General features: G+C 45.7%; 1 protein-coding gene across 1 annotated transcript in view; it reads right to left on the reverse strand.

The window, feature by feature from the left end:
- LOC139562765 (neural-cadherin) overlaps positions 1–21949 on the reverse strand; it is a 230541-nt gene that overhangs the window by 38938 nt on the left and 169654 nt on the right. Inside the window, exons 21-22 of the mRNA XM_071380765.1 lie at positions 20934–21160; positions 3206–3483 (exon numbers count right to left, since the gene is read on the reverse strand). Coding sequence (XP_071236866.1) covers positions 3206–3483; positions 20934–21160 — 505 coding nt within the window. The remainder of the gene's footprint in view (positions 1–3205; positions 3484–20933; positions 21161–21949) is intronic.

Below are 21949 nucleotides of genomic sequence, written 5' to 3' on the forward strand. Positions count from 1 at the left end.
TCTGCGCTGCGTCGCTGGGGATCTCTATGCATCTGCGCAGTTCTACATCCGTGTGCTCAATGCCTAGTGATAAACCAGGCCAGGGCTCTGTGCTCTGCTCCGTCCACTGCCAACCGTCCACTGCCTCATAACTATTACCAGGCTTGCGTTTGTCTTTGAACGGTTTCACACACCCAAGCCTGCAGAGGATGATTCTGCCCTCTGCCCTATTCAGTTATAAAGACATTCTCTAGTGGAAACAATAATTGTAGAAATGTCATAATTGAATACGTATAATGTGAGGAATTTCTATTAACATTGTTAATTATTCGCTACATTCACAGACTCAAAATACTTTACAGCTTTTTAAGTTCTTGGCTTTTCAGTTATAACGTAAGCCGAAGGATGTGAGTTCTACAAGGACAACTTGTCATGAACAAGGAGGCTCTTCTGTTCTGACACATCAACATCTTTATCCTGTGTTTGGGCCAAACTGGCAATGTTAGTTCAACTGTTAAAAGCCAATATGTGTCTGCAACAGAGAGAGAGCTGGGATTAACTCTGGGTTGGCTGCATAAATCATTCTGGTACGGACCAATGGCGAGGCACATTACACGCTTAGTACGTCCAACTAGACACAAATCCTGGGTTTACTTTCTTATTTTAATTAAACAGCAGAGAACCAAATTAAATTCCTCCTCCTATCGTGTTTCAAAGGGTAGCTGGATGGACAATTCCAGGAAGAGCATTTGAGCATATGTTCAAATTTTGGGCAAGATGTCTGGCAATTTTTTCAGGAACATCTGTATACACCTCCTTTCTAGACAAATCAGGAGCAGAATACCTCTGAATATTAACTAATAATGCCGGTGGATTTCAAACAAGGGACCTTCGATGTGTGTGTTTGCACGGGGTGTGTGTGTGTGTGTGTGTGTGTGTGTGTGTGTGTGTGTGTGTGTGTGTGTGTGTGTGTGTGTGTGTGTGTGTGTGTGTGTGTGTGTGTGTGTGTGTGTGTGTGTGTGTGTCTCTGTCATCCTCCTTCGTCCTCTCTCTCTCTCTCTCTCTCTCTCTCAGTCAGGAGACTAACGTTATAGGTCTGTCAGCGTGCTCCAACTGAAGTATCATCTGTGGCTGTGTTGACGTCTGTGGGATTAGAAGTCTGCACAAGTGAAATCCACAGGAGGAATGGCCAACACCTCCCCAGAGCAGTGCCTTAGTAAATATGGTGATTCTGCTCACAGAGTTCAGTCCAGACACACAGCCGTGTAGTAGTTTATGTGTCTCCACGAAAAGGGGTCAGGTTTCTGGTCTAGAAGCACGGTTTTGACTGCTCCTACAGTTTTGCTTCGGTACTGCAGTTTAACTGACTCCTGGCCCAGAAAGACCATGTCTATACACGGCCACATAGAGAAGTCAGATTTGGAAATTCCTAATAAGCCACTTTAGGTCTTTGTGCACAAAACCATCTATTGAATTACTCAAAGAATTGTCGCTGTGGCCACATTTTCTTTCATCACTCACAGCCAAAGATAAATAATTTTTTAAAATTCATCCAATGTCTGCCATGATTTTGGATGACATCGTCGCTGCTCGTGCTGCTCCCAGTGCGCACTGGGTCAGAGCGCGCATGTGATGTTGGTCCGCATAAACCGGATGCAACCCGGCGTATGTGAAAGTGAGTAGATTAATTTAAAAACAACAGTTGGACACAGTCTCCAGTTTTTATTGTACCTAAGTGGTCTCCACAGTGGTCTCCACAAAATGTTGCATGAATTCTCAGAGATGAAATATATATATTTTTTAAATGATCTCGAGCTCTCGTTAAATTGTTTGTGCACTGTTATTTAAGTGCACTTCCACATTGCAAACACCCTAACAAAAAATTACACAGACGTATGATAAAACATGCATCGTTCCCTTTTAAATACCTCCTTTCGTGTAGCGGCCAGGTTGGTATTTTTGATGTGTTCATTTCCTTTGCATTTTTAATCACAAAGATCATTAGAAAATTCCCCCCACATCACCGGCGGCGTTTAGCCTTCCTCCTCAACACGATCCCAGAAGTATTTAGCTTGACGTTGAGCTCGCTCAGACATTCAGAGCACAACTATGAAATTCATTCAGGAGGACCAAGAGGGAACCAAAAACAGAGAGGCACCGGGGGAGAGAGGTAGAGGAGGTGAGAGGAGCAGAGAGGAAACCGAGGCACCAGGCATATGGCACTGCAACATGGCTGCTGTACTGTAGAACACAGAGCTCAATACTGAAGCTAAAGCTTCTCTCCTAAACAACCACCGCTGGGATTACAGCAGCGAGCTGAGCCCAGGTCGGAAAGACATCAAAGGCCTGGCCGGCGAGAGAGAGAGAGAGCCAGAGAGAGAGAGAGAGAGGGAGAGAGAGGTGAGACCTGTGGACATGGTTTAACTCTGTTCAATTAGAGATGAAGCAGAATAATCAGGCGTGGCTAACGAGGTTATTTAAACAGCCTCGGCTATGTTATCTGGTTGTCTAACCCGACCCCTCACCCCCACCTCACCTTCCAACCCCCGTACCAAATGACTTTGCTGCCCTCTTTCCTCCTCACCATTACCCCCCTCGCCCCCCTTGTAAAATGGATTGTTAGTCCCCTTCTCTCTGTTTAGGTATTGTTACTCAGTGAAGAAAATCAATAGCATTATTGGCTCTGGATAATTGGAGAAAAAGGCTAAAAGCTGTGTACTTCATATTTGTGAGAAGTCTTGCAGGTAGGTTAAGTGATGAGACTCACAAAGAGGGGCTTGGATCCTTTTGAAAACTTCACTTGATCTATCATTCAGCACCAGCACAGCATTCGTGTGAGCGAGCAGGGAGGCGCACGGTGCCACTTGCCTGTTTTTGGCCAAATACTTTCAAAGAGTTTCATCCCTCTAGCAAGATTTAAGTATTAGTTGACTTATTGATTCGTCTTCCACACATAGCCCTCACTCTCATTTATAAAGCATTCTCCTACCAGGTATTCATTCTCATCTATCTGTTGCAGACTCCAGGCAACCATCACTTTCTCAACAGGGAAACAACAGATCTGAGCCTCCCCTTCCCCCACCCTGGTGACTGCTAAAAGGTCAGGCTGCCAAAGGCTATTTGCTGCTTTTTGATACCTCAGCTCACCCGTACACAACTGTAAACACAATTAAACCCCTTCCCCTGTGTGAACATTTCACTGCAGGTGGTATGACTTCTTTCTCACCTGTACCCGCTCTGAGTGTCGACACAGATGCCCCCGTTGAAGCAGGGGTTTCTGGGATAGGAGGAACAGATCTTGTGGACGTGTTCTCTACCGGAGCAGCTGCATACTGCCGTGGACTCCACCGCCACCGACACCAGTGACATGCTCCCAGAATCCACCACAGTGGGCGTGTCACTGACGCTCAGCACGTTGGAGCAGCCGCCGCTGCCGCCACAGTCTGTGTTGGCACACTCATCCACGTGTACCTGGCTGACGTTCACTTGCAGGAACGACTGCAGCTGTGGACAGAGAGAGAGAGAGAGAGAGAGAGAGAGAGAGGAATGAAGGGAAAGAGAGAGTATCAAGGGAGAATTAAATTAGTAGGATTAAGACGGAAATAGGAGGCGAAAGGAGACAGAGGAACAACAAAGTAGAAGGCTAAAAGGTAATCAAGGGACAGCCATGGAAGAGTCAAAGCAGAACAGTCTTGATTACCACCAGGGTTTATCCTAAAGCCTTCAGAAAGCACATAATGCCTGTTGTTTTAGCCGTCTTTTTTTCATCCTCGACATAAGCATCTGGGTTGTGTGACACACTCATACATGCAAATACCCCTACAGCCAAACAACACTCCTTCTCTCTCTCACACACACTTACATAAATGCACATGGTCACACACACGGATGGATATACACATGCAAACCCACACAATACAACCCTCTCCAAATGGCCCTCCAAGCGTCTGATTTTCCAAGTGTGCTGATACTGTAAATATAACATACAGTACACCATGGCCTGCTCTCTCTCTCTCTCTCTCTCTCTCTCTCTCTCTCTCTCTCTCTCTCTCTCTCTCTCTCTCTCTCTCTCTCTCTCTCTCTCTCTCTCTCTCTCTCTCTCTCTCTCTCTCTCTCTCTCTCTCTCTCTCTCTCTCTCTCTCTCTCTCTCTCTCTCTCTCTCTCTCTCTCTCTCTCTCTCTCTCTCTCTCTGTCTGTCTGTCTGTCTGTCTGTCTGTCTGTCTGTCTGTCTGTCTGGGAGTGAGGAGAGCCATCCAGAGATAATCTGTTTCAGCGCTGCAGTACCACAGCACATTTCACTTAGATGGGCCACACTCACCACCACTTCCCATCTAACCCCCTCCCGACTCCCGCTCTAAGGGGAGACACCTCCTCCTCCCACACAACCACAGTTACATACCCCTCCTCTTCACTGTGACCACAGACACTACCAGGGCTGACAAAGACATGGTTTACAGGCATATGTCATGCATGCACAGAATGTATACTGTATTATTTGTGCCAGATTTTAATTGGGAAGAACCCCAGCGGAACAGAGCTCCACTGCCTTAGGTTAGGAGATTTTAAAATGTCAAATGGAAAAGCAGCAGTTCTACCACCTTCAAGTGTCCAATTGAACTGTTGTTTCTATGCAGAATAAAGTGTCTAGGCTGGTACAATTTGATCAGTGACTGAGAGTGTTGTACCATCTGTATTTGAGTGGATGTGCATGGAAAGGAAGAGAGGAAAGTTTGTTGAGTTCCCCTCAGAATACACCAGTAAGTGCTTGTGTGTGAACATTAAAGAGAATGTCAGAATGCGGATGTGTTTATCTCTACCAATCCCACACAATGAGAGCACTTAAAGGAAAACGGGTAGAGTGAGAACCCAAGGGAAACTTCAGGATGTGTATCAAAAGACATCCCTGACTCTCTTTCTCATCTCCACTGCTATCTTCCCCTTCCCACCCGTCCACTCAAGCTCTAGGGCTCTCTAAATGTAACGTATGTGTCTGGCGCCCCTTTACCGTGCATGTACATCCCCAATGTCACATTACCGTGACTGCCTGAAAACGTGCTTTACATTTCTTATCTGAGAGGTTAAACACTTCTGATATGGAACATCTCCCAATCCACTTGCGTAGAAAGACACACAACAAGCTCACCAGAGAAATATGGTGTGTGTGTATGGGTGTGTGCCCAATGACAAATACTGCACACCCAGAATCCCTATACAGGCAGAATAGACATTTCATATACAGTGATCCCTCGCCACTTCGCGGTTCACTTATCGCGGATTCGCTATTTCGCGGATTTTCATAATGCATTTTTTATTTTTTTTTGGTGCATTGTGCTCTGCATTCTGATTCGCTAAAAACTCACTCCCGCTTCTTGTATCAAAACATGCTACGAATTGTGCTATCATTTTGTCGTCTCGTGCAGTTATGTGTACGTACATAAAACAGCTTGGCAAATTTACATTAAGTTGGCCAGGAAGGAAGGAAGGACTAACGCTTGGTCGCTTAGCAACCATGGTGCGAATGGCCACTGAACTTAAGCGAGTAGCTGAGGAATGGGACCCTTTGATGAGCCGTTCATTACAGTTCTCCAACGTAATCGATGGTGGCATGTCGGTGTACAAGGATCTTTTTGCAAAGAAGAAAAAAGAGCGACAACAGCTGCCTATCACTATGCTCTTCTCCCGAACAAACACACCTGCACCGCGGGCTTCAGAAGAAGAGAACACTGCAGAGCGCAGTCAGGATGCAGCGGCCCAGTCTGAAGAGCAGTGAAACGGCCTACACGTGAGTCACTGTATTTGTATACATGTAATAGTTGCTAATTGTAAAAAAAAAAGAAGTTTTCTATTTCGCGGATTTCACTTATCGCGGGTCATTTTCGGAACGTAACCCCCGCGATAAACGAGGGATTACTGTAACACCAAATGACCTCTGGGAAGGGATGGCAACGTGATCGCTCTTTACGCTTTGCGCATGACCGTACTGTCAGTTTTATCAAACCACAGTTTGAGGCACCCATGAGGCTTCGACTACAATACCCATGCCTCCCTGGGGCAGAGTCTGTGGAGAAAACAGTAAAGGCACCCTAGGGACTTGTAGGCCTACAAAGAATATGCTGAAAACTGGGACATCGTTGCCCAGAAGGCGGGAGGGAGGAGGAAGAGAAATTATACAGGTTGGACCTGAGGCTAATTCGTTTGTTTTAAACTGACAAACGCTTTGCTGACCATATTGGATTTGAGTTTGTCTGATTTACAGTTTGTCTGAATTACAGTTGGAAAAGAGAGGAATAACCGAAAGACATGATGCACAGTCAAAGCTACAGTAACATGCTATTGGGGAATGCTGTGCTTTTATTCCTCAAGGTCTCATCTTTCCCCTATGTGGATCTGAGGCACAGTGTCTCTCTTTCTCTCAATTCAATTTAACGGCTTTATTGGCATGGGAATCATATGTTTCAATTGCCAAAGCAAGTAACACCAAATAAACAAAAGTGAAATAAACAGCAAAAAAAATAACAGTAAACATTACACTTACAAAAGTTCCAAATGTCATATGTCTACAGTTGAAGTCAGTTTACATCCACCTTCGCCAAATACATTTAAACTCAGTTTTTCACAATTCCTGACATTTAATCCTAGTAAAAATTCCCTGTCTTAGGTCAGTTAGGATCACCACTTTATTTTAAGAATGTGAAATGTCAGAATAATAGTAGAGAGAATGATTTCTGACAAAGCTGGTGTAACTGAGTCAGGTTTGTAGGCCTCCTTGCTCGCACACACTTTTTCAGTTCTGCCCACACATTTTCTATAGGGTGGAGGTCAGGGCTTTGTGATGGCCACTCCAATACCTTGACTTTGTTGTCCATAAGCCATTTTGCCACAACTTTGGAAGTATGCTTGGGGTCATTGTCCATTTGGAAGACCCATTTGCGACCAAGCTTTAACTTCCTGACTGATGTCTTGAGATGTTGCTTCAATATATCCACATAATTTTAATTTCGCATGCTGCCATCTATTTTGTGAAGTGCACCAGTCTCTCCTGCAGCAAAGCACCCTCACAACATGATGCTGCCACCCCGCTGCTTCATGGTTGGGATGGTGTTCTTCGGCATGCAAGCCTCCCCCTTTTCCCTCCAAACATAACGATGGTCATTATGGTTTCATCAGACCAGAGAAAATTTCTCCAAAAAGTAAGATCTTTGTCCCCATGCGCAGTTGCAAACCGTAGTCTGGCTTTTTTATGGTGGTTTTGGAGCAGTGGCTTCGTCCTTACTGAGCGGCCTTTCAGGTTATGTCGATATAGGACTCGTTTTACTGTGGATATAGATACTTTTGTACCTGTTTCCTCCAGCATCTTCACAAGGTCCTTTGCTGTTGTTCTGGGATTGATTTGCACTTTTCGCACCTAAGTACTTTCATCTCTAGGAGACTGAACGCGTCTCCTTCCTGAGCGGTATGATGGCTGCGTGGTCCCATGGTGTTTATACTTGCGTACTATTGTTTGTACAGATGAATGTGGTACCTTCAGGCATTTGGAAATTGCTCCCAAGATGAACCAGACTCGTGGAGGTCTACAATTTTTTTTCTGAGGTCTTTCGATGATTTCTTTTGATTTTCCCATGATGTCAAGCAAAGAGGCACTGAGTTTGAAGGTAGGCCTTGAAATACATCCACAGGTACACCTCCAATTGACTCAAATTATGTCAAGTAGCCTATCAGAAACTTCTAAAGCCATGACATAACTTTCTGGAATTTTCCAAGCTGTTTAAAGGCACAGTCAACTTAGTGTATGTAAACTTCTGACCCACTGGAATTGTTATACAGTGAATTCTAAGTGAAATAATCTGTCTGTAAACAATTGTTGGAAAAATTACTTGTGTCATGCACAAAGTAGATGTCCTAACCGACTTGCCAAAACTATAGTTTGTTAATAAGAAATTGGTGGGGTGGTTGAAAAACGAGTTTTAATGACTCCAACCTAAGTTTATGTAATCTTCCGACTTCATCTGTATATACAGTGTTGTAATGATGTGCAAATAGTTAAAGTACAAAAGGGAAAATAAATAAACATAAATCTCTCTCTCTCTCTCTCTCTAGGTAAGCCAATCAGACAGGAGGGTGCTCAATGGCTCCGTTCTTAGAGAACACCAGCTGAACAGCCATTTAATGATACAGTCAGTCATACAAACAAACCATAATTACACACTAGACCTAAAATCATCATGCTCATTAGCAGTACTTAGCAGCATGTTCAGTACAGCTGTTTGGTTGTTTCTGGTCTGACATGTGAAACAAAAGTGGTAAGCTGATCATGGTAAGCTGAAATACTTATCATACCAAATTTCTATCAACATGTTAAATGTGCAACCAGAGGGAAAAAAAATTCTAGATCACCTGTAATCCACACAAAGCTCTCCCTCGTCCCTCCATTTGGTTATTCCGACCACAACTCTATCCTCCTGATTCCTGCTTACAAGAAAAAATTTAAGCAGGAAGCACCAGTGACTCGGTCTATAAAAAAGTGGTCAGATGAAGCAGATGCTAAAAGTACAGGACTGTTTTACTATCACAGACAGGAACATGTTCCGGGATTCTTCCGATGGCATTGAGGAATACACCACATCAGTCACTGGCTTTATCAATAAGTGCATCGAGGACGTCGTCCCCACAGTGACTGTACTTACATTCCCCAACCAGAAGCCATGGATTACAGGCAACATTCGCACTGAGCTAAAGGGGCAGGACTCTAACCCGGAAGCTTACAAGAAATCCTGCTATGCCCTGCGACAAACCATCAAACAGGCAAAGCTTCAATACAGGGCTAAGATTGAATCATACTACACCGGCTCCGACGCTCGTCTTATGTGGCAGGGCTTGCAAACTATTACAGACTAAACTAAGCACAGCCGCGAGCTGCCCAGTGACACGAGCCTACCAGACGAGCTAAATCACTTCTATGCTCGCTTCGAGACAAGCAACACTGAGGCATGCATGAGAGCATCAGCTGTTCCGGACGACTGTGTGAACACGCTCTCCGTAGCCGACGTGAGTAAGACCTTTAAATAGGTCAACATTCACAAGGCCGCAAGGTCAGACAGATTACCAGGACGTGTACTCCGAGCATGCGCTGACCAACTGGAAAGTGTCTTCACTGACATTTTCAACATGTCCCTGATTGAGTCTGTAATACCAACATGTTTCAAGTAGACCACCATAGTCCCTGTGCCCAAGAACACAAAGGCAACCTGCCTAAATGACGACAGACCCGTAGCACTCACGTCCGTAGCCATGAAGTGCTTTGAAAGGTTGGTAATGGCTCACATCAACACTATTATCCCAGAAACCCTAGACCCACTCCAATTTGCATACCGCCCAAACAGATCCACAGATGATGCAATCTCTATTGCACTCCTCACTGCCCTTTCCCACCTGGACAAAAGGAACACTTATGTGAGAATGCTATTCATTGACTACAGCTCAGCGTTCAATACCATAGTACCCTCAAAGCTCATCACTAAGCTAAGGATCATGGGACTAAACACCTCCCTCTGCAACTGGATCCTGGACTTCCTGACGGGCCACCCTCAGGTGGTGAGGGTAGGTAACAACACATCTGCCACGCTGCTCCTCAACACTGGAGCTCCCTAGGGGAGTGTGCTCAGTCCCCTCTTGTACTCCCATGTTCACCCACGACTGCATGGCCAGGCACGACTCAAACACCATCATTAAGTTCGCAGATGACACAAGTGGTAGGCCTGATCACCGACAACGATGAGACAGTCTATAGAGAGGAGGTCAGAGACCTGGCCGGGTGGTGCCAGAATAACAACCTATCCTTCAACGTAACCAAGACTAAGGAGATGATTGTGGACTACAGGAAAAGGAGGACCGAGCACGCCCCCATTCTCATTGACAGGGGTGTAGTGGAGCAGGTTGAGAGCTTCAAGTTCCTTGGTGTCCACATCAACAACAAACTAGAATGGTCCAAACACACCAAGACAGTCGTGAAGAGGGCACGACAAAGCCTATTCCCCCTCAGGAAACTAAAAAGATTTGGCATGGGTCCTGAGATCCTCAAAAGGTTCTACAGCTGCAACATCGAGAGCATCCTGTCTGGTTGCATCACTGCCTGGTATGGCAATTGCTCGGCCTCTGACCACAAGGCACTACAGAGGGTAGTGCGTACGGCCCAGTACATCACTGGGGCTAAGCTGCATGCCATCCAGGACCTCTACACCAGGCGGTGTCAGAGGAAGGCCCTAAAAATTGTCAAAGACCACAGCCAACCCAGTCATAGACTGTTCTCTATACTACCACATGGCAAGCGGTACCAGAGTGCCAAGTCTAGGACAAAAAGACTTCTCAACCCCCAAGCCATAAGACTCCTGAACAGGTAATCAAATGGCTACCAGGACTATTTGCACTGTGTGCCCCCCCAACCCCCCAACCCCTCTTTTACGCTGCTGCTACTCTCTGTTTATCATATATGCATAGTCACTTTAACTGTACATTCATGTACATACTACCTCAATTGGGCCGACCAACTAGTGCTCCCGGACATTGGCTAACCGGGCTATCTGCATTGTGTCCTGCCACCCACCACCCGCCAACCCCTCTTTTACGCTACTGCTACTCTTTGTTCATCATAGATGCATAGTCACTTTAACCATATCTACATATACATACTACCTCAATCAGCCTGACTAACCGGTGTCTGTACGTAGCCTCGCTACTTTTATAGCCTCGCTACTGTATATAGCCTGTCTTTTTACTGTTGTTTTATTTCTTTACTTACCTATTGTTCACCTAATACCTTTTTTGCACTATTGGTTAGAGCCTGTAAGTAAGCATTTCACTGTAAGGTCTACACCTGTTGTATTCGGCGCATGTGACAAATACACTTTGATTTGATTTGATTTGAAAAAATTAAATGCTGTCTCACAGGGTCACTGTCTGTGGTCAAACCTGGAACCAGAACAAAAATGGAGTCTAGATTTAAACAACCTTCAGTCACAAACCCATCCTCTAAACAACAATACACTGCAGCACCTGCTCTGCAACCAACAAAGGTAGGAAGAAAATATAAATATAATCACGCCACCAATAACTGATTAAAAAACACTATTACGCAAAGAAGGTCTACAGTAGCCTCAACAGCACTCTGTAGGTTAGCGCCATGGTGTAGCCGGTGGACAGCTAGCTTTCGTCCTCCTCTGGGTACATTGACTTCAATACAAAACCTAGGAGGCTCATGGTTCTCACCCCCTTCCATAGACTTACACAGTAATTATGACAACTTCCAGAGGACGACCTCCAGACTATCAGAGCTCTTGCAGCATAAAATGATACGTTGTCCATCCAATCAAAGGATCAGATAATTAATCTAGAACTGGAATCATGAGCTACATCTAGCTAGCACTGCAGTGTATAAAATGTGGCGAGTAGTTGACTCAAAGAGAGAGAAAGACAATAGTTGAACAGTTTTGAACAAACTGATTTTTTCCAAAATGAAGGAGAAGCAAGAGAGAAAGAGAGAGAGATTTCATAATTGCAGCTAGCTAGTTTAGTCTACTGAAACACCCTGCCTAAAGAAAGGAAAGCTATGTTAGCTAAAACTGAGGAATGCTATGTTAGAGAGATTTCCTCATTTTTTTTCACTTACTTAGCTAGCAAATGCAGCTAGCTAGTTTAGCCTACTGAAACACCCCGCTCAAACAGAGGGATACTATGTTAGCTATGACTTTCCAACACAACACTGGAACTCTTCCAAGTCAAGGTCATCTTTTAATATTACTCATTTATTGCTAACCAGGGCCCGCCGGTGTAACTGCTTACTGACTGTACACTAACGTTTCTGCATGATTGTAGAGGGTTTACTAACGCGTTAGTTCTGTTAGCTATGCTGACTATGATGTTACTTTAGCTAATATGGTGACAACGATGTAGGTTGTGTGTAGCGGTTTGGTTTGGAAAGGTTATTTTGCCTGGTCACGTACAGCTGATGTGTTGTGCCTTGAAGTCCACAAGCGAAGGGAAGAGGTGAAAGGAGGTAGACCACATCAATGCGAGAAGGAATACAACGTGGCTGCTATGAAAGTGAACTGTGTTTACGCGAGATCAGGGGTGTATTCATTCCGCCGATTATGCTGAAAACGTTTTTTACACGGAAGCAAATGGAACAAAACGGGGATGAACATACCTGAATTTGTCCAATATAAACTCCTGTTTGCAACTGTTCGACAAATGATTACACCCTATATCATCTACATCCAGGCAAGAGTGTGAAAGGTGGTACTGAATGTCATTGTCTGTCACCTCACATTTGTCTCTTGACCTGTGTGCGTGCACCTACGCTGTAAACTGTCATTCATAGGCTAGGTTGTAGCAACCTCATGATGGGTATAGGGACAATTAGAGTATCATGCAGTAGCCTAAACCTATTGCAGTTACATTGAACTGGGTGAATGGAATTTGAATGACAGTCATCCAACATGCTGTAATAGAAATAAGGACATGTTCATAATCCCCCCCAAATTGTCCTCCCTAATCTTAAACAGCACTGACCACCACTGGTTTATACTGCATTATTACTCTACCAGAGTGCATTATGAGAACATGTATAATGCTGTATAATGCATTATGAGAACATGTAAAATGCTGTATAATGCATTATTACATTTACATTTAAGTCATTTAGCAGACGCTCTTATCCAGAGCGACTTACAAATTGGTGCATTCACCTTATGATATCCAGTGGAACAACCACTTTACAATAGTGCATCTAACTCTTTTAAGGGGGGGGGGGGTTAGAAGGATTACTTTATCCTATCCTAGGTATTCCTTAAAGAGGTGGGGTTTCAGGTGTCTCCGGAAGGTGGTGATTGACTCCGCTGACCTGGCGTCGTGAGGGAGTTTGTTCCACCATTGGGGTGCCAGAGCAGCGAACAGTTTTGACTGGGCTGAGCGGGAACTGTACTTCCTCAGAGGTAGGGAGGCGAGCAGGCCAGAGGTGGATGAACGCAGTGCCCTTGTTTGGGTGTAGGGCCTGATCAGAGCCTGAAGGTACGGAGGTGCCGTTCCCCTCACAGCTCCGTAGGCAAGCACCATGGTCTTGTAGCGGATGCGAGCTTCAACTGGAAGCCAGTGGAGAGAGCGGAGGAGCGGGGTGACGTGAGAGAACTTGGGAAAGTTGAACACCAGACGGGCTGCGGCGTTCTGGATGAGTTGTAGGGGTTTAATGGCACAGGCAGGGAGCCCAGCCAACAGCGAGTTGCAGTAATCCAGACGGGAGATGACAAGTGCCTGGATTAGGACCTGCGCCGCTTCCTGCGTGAGGCAGGGTCGTACTCTGCGAATGTTGTAGAGCATGAACCTACAGGAACGGGTCACCGCCTTGATGTTAGTTGAGAACGACAGGGTGTTGTCCAGGATCACGCCAAGGTTCTTAGCACTCTGGGAGGAGGACACAATGGAGTTGTCAACCGTGATGGCGAGATCATGGAACGGGCAGTCCTTCCCCGGGAGGAAGAGCAGCTCCGTCTTGCCGAGGTTCAGCTTGAGGTGGTGATCCGTCATCCACACTGATATGTCTGCCAGACATGCAGAGATGCGATTCACCACCTGGTTATCAGAGGGGGGAAAGGAGAAGATTAATTGTGTGTCGTCTGCATAGCAATGATAGGAGAGACCATGTGAGGATATGACAGAGCCAAGTGACTTGGTGTATAGCGAGAATAGGAGAGGGCCTAGAACAGAGCCCTGGGGGACACCAGTGGTGAGAGCACGTGGTGCGGAGACAGATTCTCGCCACCCCACCTGGTAGGAGCGACCTGTCAGGTAGGACGCAATCCAAGCGTGGGCCGCGCCGGAGATGCCCAGCTCGGAGAGGGTGGAGAGGAGGATCTGATGGTTCACAGTATCAAAGGCAGCCGATAGGTCTAGAAGGATGAGAGCAGAGGAGAGAGAGTTAGCTTTAGCAGTGCGGAGCGCCTCCGTGACACAGAGAAGAGCAGTCTCAGTTGAATGACTAGTCTTGAAACCTGACTGATTTGGATCAAGAAGGTCATTCTGAGAGAGATAGCAGGAGAGCTGGCCAAGGACGGCACGTTCAAGAGTTTTGGAGAGAAAAGAAAGAAGGGATACTGGTCTGTAGTTGTTGACATCGGAGGGATCGAGTGTAGGTTTTTTCAGAAGGGGTGCAACTCTCGCTCTCTTGAAGACGGAAGGGACGTAGCCAGCGGTCAAGGATGAGTTGATGAGCGAGGTGAGGTAAGGGAGAAGGTCTCCGGAAATGGTCTGGAGAAGAGAGGAGGGGATAGGGTCAAGCGGGCAGGTTGTTGGGCGGCCGGCCATCACAAGACGCGAGATTTCATCTGGAGAGAGAGGGGAGAAAGAGGACAAAGCACAGGGTAGGGCAGTGTGAGCAGAACCAGCGGTGTCGTTTGACTTAGCAAACGAGGATCGGATGTCGTCGACCTTCTTTTCAAAATGGTTGACGAAGTCATCAGCAGAGAGGGAGGAGGGGGGAGGAGGGGGAGGAGGATTCAGGAGGGAGGAGAAGGTGGCAAAGAGCTTCCTAGGGTTAGAGGCAGATGCTTGGAATTTAGAGTGGTAGAAATTGGCTTTAGCAGCAGAGACAGAAGAGGAGAATGTAGAGAGGAGGGAGTGAAAGGATGCCAGGTCCGCAGGGAGGCGAGTTTTCCTCCATTTCCGCTCGGCTGCCCGGAGCCCTGTTCTGTGAGCTCGCAATGAGTCGTCGAGCCACGGAGCAGGAGGGGAGGACCGAGCCGGCCTGGAGGATAGGGGACATAGAGAGTCAAAGGATGCAGAAAGGGAGGAGAGGAGGGTTGAGGAGGCAGAATCAGGAGATAGGTTGGAGAAGGTTTGAGCAGAGGGAAGAGATGATAGGATGGAAGAGGAGAGAGTAGCGGGGGAGAGAGAGCGAAGGTTGGGACGGCGCGATACCATCCGAGTAGGGGCAGTGTGGGAAGTGTTGGATGAGAGCGAGAGGGAAAAGGATACAAGGTAGTGGTCGGAGACTTGGAGGGGAGTTGCAATGAGATTAGTGGAAGAACAGCATCTAGTAAAGATGAGGTCAAGCGTATTGCCTGCCTTGTGAGTAGGGGGGGAAGGTGAGAGGGTGAGGTCAAAAGAGGAGAGGAGTGGAAAGAAGGAGGCAGAGAGGAATGAGTCAAAGGTAGACGTGGGGAGGTTAAAGTCACCCAGAACTGTGAGAGGTGAGCCATCCTCAGGAAAGGAACTTATCAGGGCGTCAAGCTCATTGATGAACTCTCCAAGGGAACCTGGAGGGCGATAAATGATAAGGATGTTAAGCTTGAAAGGGCTGGTAACTGTGACAGCATGGAATTCAAAGGAGGCGATAGACAGATGGGTCAGGGGAGAAAGAGAGAATGTCCACTTGGGAGAGATGAGGATCCCAGTGCCACCACCCCGCTGACCAGAAGCTCTCGGGGTGTGCGAGAACACGTGGGCAGACGAGGAGAGAGCAGTAGGAGTAGCAGTGTTATCAGTGGTAATCCATGTTTCCGTCAGTGCCAAGAAGTCGAGGGACTGGAGGGAAGCATAGGCTGAGATGAACTCTGCCTTGTTGGCCGCAGATCGGCAGTTCCAGAGGCTGCCTGAGACCTGGAACTCCACGTGGGTCGTGCGCGCTGGGACCACCAGGTTAGAGTAGCAGCGGCCACGCGGTGTGAAGCGTTTGTATGGTCTGTGCAGAGAGGAGAGAACAGGGATAGACAGACACATAGTTGACAGGCTACAGAAGAGGCTACGCTAATGCAAAGGAGATTGGAATGACAAGTGGACTACACGTCTCGAATGTTCAGAAAGTTAAGCTTACGTTGCAAAAAATCTTATTGACTAAAATGATATAGTACTGCTGGCTGGTGAAATAGGCTAGCTAGCAGTGGCTGCGTTGTTGACTTTGTTTGAAAGTGTAGCTGGCTAGGTAACCTCTAACTGGCTAGGTAACCTCGACAATTACTCTAGACTACACAATTATCTTGGATACAAAGACGGCTATGTAGCCAGCTAAGATCAAACAAATCAAACTGTTGTACTGTAATGAAATGAAATGTAATACTACCTGTAATACTACCTGTGGAGCAAAGCGGAATGCAACTACTCGCTCCAAACCAAACCGGAAGTGCGTATCGTAGAGGGAGAGGCAATAGAAGTGTTGTTTCTTGTATTATTGTCTTTTGTGTCTTTAGAGGACTGCTTCACCTTAATGTCCCCTTTCCCTTTTCTTCTGTCCTTATTTTGTCCCACTTTGTCCCTTCTTTGTCCCTTCTTCTCTTCTGCCAACTAGACACTCCTTGTTAGCTAGCTAGCTTCTTTCAGGAATGTCCCTAGCAACTGCCTAGCAACAGGTAAACAACTTAGCTAGCTAAGAAAACGGTATAATTTTATGAAAAATTGTTACTTTTTCAAAAGCCTTTCTTCTTTGTTTGCTGCTTGTTTGGTCTCCTATTCAGTTTGCAGTTTTCTTTTGATTTTTTTCCGATGTACTTTACTCTAAAAAAACATTTAAATTTCAATATTTGTAGGAGCTCATCTTTTCAGCTGCTGCTGCTTAATTTGGAACTCCGGAACTTATGCATATGGACTTCATAGAAAATGTTACCAGAAAAGTTTTTTCCTGCTTCACTCTGTCCCTGGGTGTGTCTCACCTCATGTTTTTTAGGCATTGTCTGTTTCTGTCAGTGTGTCTCTGCCTTTGCCACATCACAGGGTATGTGTATGGGAGGGGTTGAGCGGGAGATGAGGGGGGGGGGCAGCAGGGTAATAAGGGGGATATGAGGAGGAAAACAGAGGGGTAAACGGGGAGAAGAGAGGAGAACCTTTGGGGGAGGAGCATACTGAGATTTCCACTTCCTCGATCCCAGCAGGCTGCAGGTGGATCTTGAGTGTTCAAAGCCAGAGACACACACACACTGGGAGAGAGCAGAAAGAGAAGGGAGAAGGGCATACATGGGGAAATAGGGTAGGGATGGGCTGTCAGAGATCAGGGGCAGTAAATAAAACACTGTTTAAAAGTAACAAAGGGGCTCCCTCTCCCCATGTCTATTCCACCACTACACTCACAACTCTACCAATATCACATGCCCTATTCACAATCCACAGACCCCCAGCCGATCACCAACAGAGATACAATATACACTATAACGTGCCTTGCAAAAGTATTCATCCCCCTTGGTGTTTTTCCTATTTTGTTGCATTACAACCTGTAGTTTAACATGGATTTTTATTCAGATTTCATGCAATGGACATACACAAAATAGTCCAAATTGGTGAAGTGAAATGAAAAAAATAACTTGTTTCAAAAAATGTAATTAAAAAAAGACGGAAAAGTGGTGTGTGCATATGTATTCACCCCCTTTGCTATGAAGCCCCTAAATAAGCCCCTAACTACCTTCAGTAGTCACATAATTAGTTAAATAAAGTACACCTGTGTGCAATCAAAGTGTCACATGATCTCAGTATATATACACCTGTTCAGAAAGGCCCCAGAGTCTGCAACACCACTAAGCAAGCAGCACCATGAAGACCAAGGAGCTCTCCAAACAGGTCAGGGACAAAGTTGTGGAGAAGTACAGATCAGGGTTGGGTTATAAAAAAATATCTGAAACTTTGAACATTCCACGGAACACCATTAAATACATTATTAAAAATCTGAAAGAATATGGCACCACAACAAACCTGCCAAGAGAGGGCCACCCACCAAAACTCACGGACCAGGCAAGGAGGGCATTAAAGAAAAAAATAAGCAAACACATTTGGTGTTCACCAAAAGGCATGTGGGAGACTCTCCAAACATATGAAAGAAGGTACTCTGGTGAGATGAGACTAAAATTGAGCTTTTTGGCTATCAAGGAAAATGCTATGTCTGGCGCAAACCCAACACCTCTCATCACCCTGAGAACATCATCCCCACCAGCTGTGGGGATGTTTTTCATCGGCAGGGACTGGGAAACTGGTCAGAATTGAAGGAATGATGGATGGCGCTAAATACAGGGAGATTCTTGAGGGAAACCTGTTTCAGTCTTCCAGAGATTTGAGACTGGGACGGAGGTTCACCTTCCAGCAGGACAATAACCCTAAGCATACTGCTAAAGCAACACTCGAGTGGTTTAAGGGGAAACATTTAAATGTCTTGGAATGGCCTAGTCAATGCACAGACCTCAATCCAATTGAGAATCTGTGGTATGACTTAAAGATTGCTGTACACCAGACGAACCCATCCAACTTGAAGGAGCTGAAGCAGTTTTGCCTTGAATGGGCCAAGCTTATAGAGACATACTCCAACAGACCTGCAACTGTAATTGCTGCAAAAGGTGGCTCTACAAAGTATTGACTTTGTGGGGGTGAATAGTTATGCACGCTCAGTTTTCAGTTTTTTTGTCTTATTTCTTGTTTGTTTCACAATAAAACATATTTTGCATCTTCAAAGTGGTAGGCATGTTGTGTTCATAAAATAATACAAACCCCCCAAAAATTCAATTTTAGTTCCAGGTTGTAAGGCAAAAAAATTGGAAAAATGCAAAGGGGGTGAAAACTTTCACAAGCCACTGTATATACAAACGTATGTGGCCATCCCTTCAAATTTTGGGATTCGGCTATTTCAGCCACACCCGTTGCTGACAGGTATATAAAACCGAGCACACAGCCAATCTCCATAGACAATTCTTTTTGTAAAAATCGTATGTCCTTGGTTGCAACACTCACTACCGAGTTCCAAACTGCCTCTGGAAGCAAAGTCAGCATAAGAACTGTTCGTCTGTAACTTCATGAAAGGGGTTTCCATGGCCGAGCAGCCACACACAAGCCTAAGATCACCATGCATAATGCCAAGCGTCGGCTGGAGTGGTGTAAAGCTCACCACCATTGGACTCTGGAGCAGTGTAAACGTGTTCTCTGGAGTGATGAATCTGTAAAACTGTAAAATTTGGTGAAGGAGGAATAATGGTCTGGGGCTGTTTTTTATGGTTCGGGCTAGGCCCAATCGATTGGTGTGGAAGAACTTCACTGGCCTGCACAGAGTCCTGACCTCAACCCCATCGAACACCTTTGGGATGAATTGGAATGCCGACTGCAAGCCAGGTCTAATCGCCCAACATCAGTGCCTGACCGACCTCACTAACGCTTTTGTGGCCGAATGGAAGCCCCCGCAGCAATGTTCCAACATCTAGTGGAAAGCCTTCCCAGAAGAGTGGAGGCTGTTACAGCAGCAAAGGGGGGACCAACTCCATATTAATGCCCATGATTTTGGTCATGTAGTGTACTTCAAAACACAGTTTTTATTATGGGACTTAGGGGAGGCATTTTCCTTCACAATATCATCTACCGGCATGACGCTGACAAAGAGTATGTAGGGCTATGTTTGGATATTTCGACAACTTACTTATAATTATTTTTGGATTGGCCATGTACCCAGACAACCCATTTTACATTACAGAATCCAGAAATGAAGTCTCACAACAAAAGGCCTGGAAGCAGAGATCTATAACACAAAAGGGTCCCCTTTCACTTTCCAAAATCAACTAGAATATCCCTTCTCTCTAGACACTTTATTACTTCTACAAGAAGAACATAGAACTTGGTCTTACATATCAATGAATTTAACCACAGCAAACCAATATGTTCTAAAACTGTCAGGGGTGCACTAAGAATTGAAATGCTCTACCAGCAAGGGAAATCTCTATTGCCGTGAAAGCAACAGAGAGAGAGAGAGAGAGAAAATACCATTTTGTCTCTCATATTTCCGAGCATTACTGTAGAATTGCAAACTTTAATAACCGCAGCCATCCCCCCTCCCTATTTCCCTCTCCGCGCTCATCTTCACTCGCCACGCTTCACATCTCATTGTGATCGATGTCTTTTCAGAGGGGCACACACAAAATCCAGATGAAAGAGCACAGACCAACCACAAACCACACCTGAAGCATCCCCTACCTCTCCTTTCCTTTCCTTCTCTCTCTCCCTTTCTCTTTATTTCTGTCTTTCTTTCTCTCTCTCTTTCACTGATTTCCCTCTCCTTCTCTAACTCTGCATATCCCCCTCTCTCTCTCTCTTTCTCTCCCTACACTATTTCTCTCTAGCTTTCAACTGCATGAAAGAGGAAGTGAATGTGCGCCTCAATGAAGAGATGTCAGAACAGGAGGAAGCAGAAAAAGTGTTGGTCATGATTACAATTTTGAAATTGTACATTTAGTAATTTGACAGATTCTCTTATCCAGAGCGACTTAAAAGAGCAATTACAGTAGGGTTTTGTGCCTTGCTCAAGACTTTTCACCTAGTCGGCTCAGGGATTCAAACCAGCGACCTTTTGGTTACTGGCCCAACACGGTTAACCACTAGGCGATTTAATGGTCTGGTTTAACTTTAAAGATTGTCCCTGTGTAACAACTACACTGTAAGGCTCCACAGCTCACAATAATCTATAGCTGGTCTGGTGAATACAGTCCAATACTGCAATAACTAACGTATTCAAAGTGACAACACCATAATAGCAGCTTCAGATATATTATACTGTAATTGACATTGCAATGTTACATAATCCATTAGTAACATCCACATAAACCAGCTCAAAAAAACTAGAGGGTTATATTTTTCATTATGTGGAAAACAGAAGGCTACACAAATACATATTGCATATTGTTTCGATTGAAATCCCCCTCTCTTCAAAATAGCCTAGCAACAATCCTGAGTGACTGTATTTTCCATAATTGGACCATACATGCAAATGTCTTCTGTCCAGTAATCCTGTGTGTATTTTTAGTGAGGTCAAGTTATGGTTGCATCTTCTAATGCTTAACATTGAGTGAGGCTCATTAAAATCATCACACCATCGTTTTTTTATTGTCATTTTTTTACTCACAGAAAATCACAGTGTATCCAACAGGATAACTTCCAGGGTCATCATTATACAGTACCTTTTGTTTGTGAGCAGCGAGGTATCCCTGTAGTTTCTCTGCTCTGAGGAAAGGACTGCTGTGCACTGCGAAGCGCACGTCCAGTGTCCTCTCCCTGACGTCCATCAGGCTGAAGACGTTGATGTCATCAACGCCCACCGCCAACATCTCTGACAGGAAGTCCACCAGCAGTTCATAGCGACTCCTCAAGCTACCACGCTGCTCAATAAACTCCTTCGCTGTGACGTCTGCAACACACACACACACATAAACACACAAACAGCAAAGTTATACAAGATCAGAATAGAAGCCAACATATGCCAGAGGACTCGTCCCTCTCATTTTCCGAGGCTAAATCGATGCATCCCCCAAATCTCTTCAATGAGCAGGAGAAACATACAGGCAATAAACAGAATGTGTTCCCAGACCTGACTAGGCAGGCACTGTCAATCCCCTCCCCTCTTCCCGCCCGAGAGCCACTGGCCCTGCCACTGGCCCTGGCCCAGCAAGACAGACACCACCCAGCCCTGCTACACATTGTCCCAGTCACAGCCAACGCTCACACAGAAAGACCACTCTGGCCATGTCGGGGATATTGATCGGGGGGGGGGTGGGGGGGGGACGAGGACGGAACAGCCTTCAACCTCAATTTGGAGCATGGCAGCGTTGCCAAGGAGAGGGTGCCAAGGTGAGAGAGCTCCTGAGCCGAGGCCGTCTCTCCCCTGAGTCAAGGATGCCTCTAATTGAGCAGACACCTTCTAGCATGGGATTAGGGGCGAGGGCTTTGCCTCTGCCCACCCCCACTCCCCTCAGTTCCCTGGGCCCTGTTTGACACAGACAGGGTCCCCCTACTGCTCCAATCAAAACTCTTCAGCACACAGGAGACAGGTGGGAAGGAAAGGGAAAGAGATTTCATCCAGTTTTAATGATATCAGTGACATAGTTATAAATAGTTATAGGGGAGAAGGCTCCAATAGTCATATCTGATGAATGAAACGTTTAATAAATGCATGTTTTTGAATTTGGTTGTTTCTACA

Source organism: Salvelinus alpinus, chromosome 33 (assembly GCF_045679555.1).
Source record: "Salvelinus alpinus chromosome 33, SLU_Salpinus.1, whole genome shotgun sequence".
NCBI classification, from domain to species: domain Eukaryota; kingdom Metazoa; phylum Chordata; class Actinopteri; order Salmoniformes; family Salmonidae; genus Salvelinus; species Salvelinus alpinus.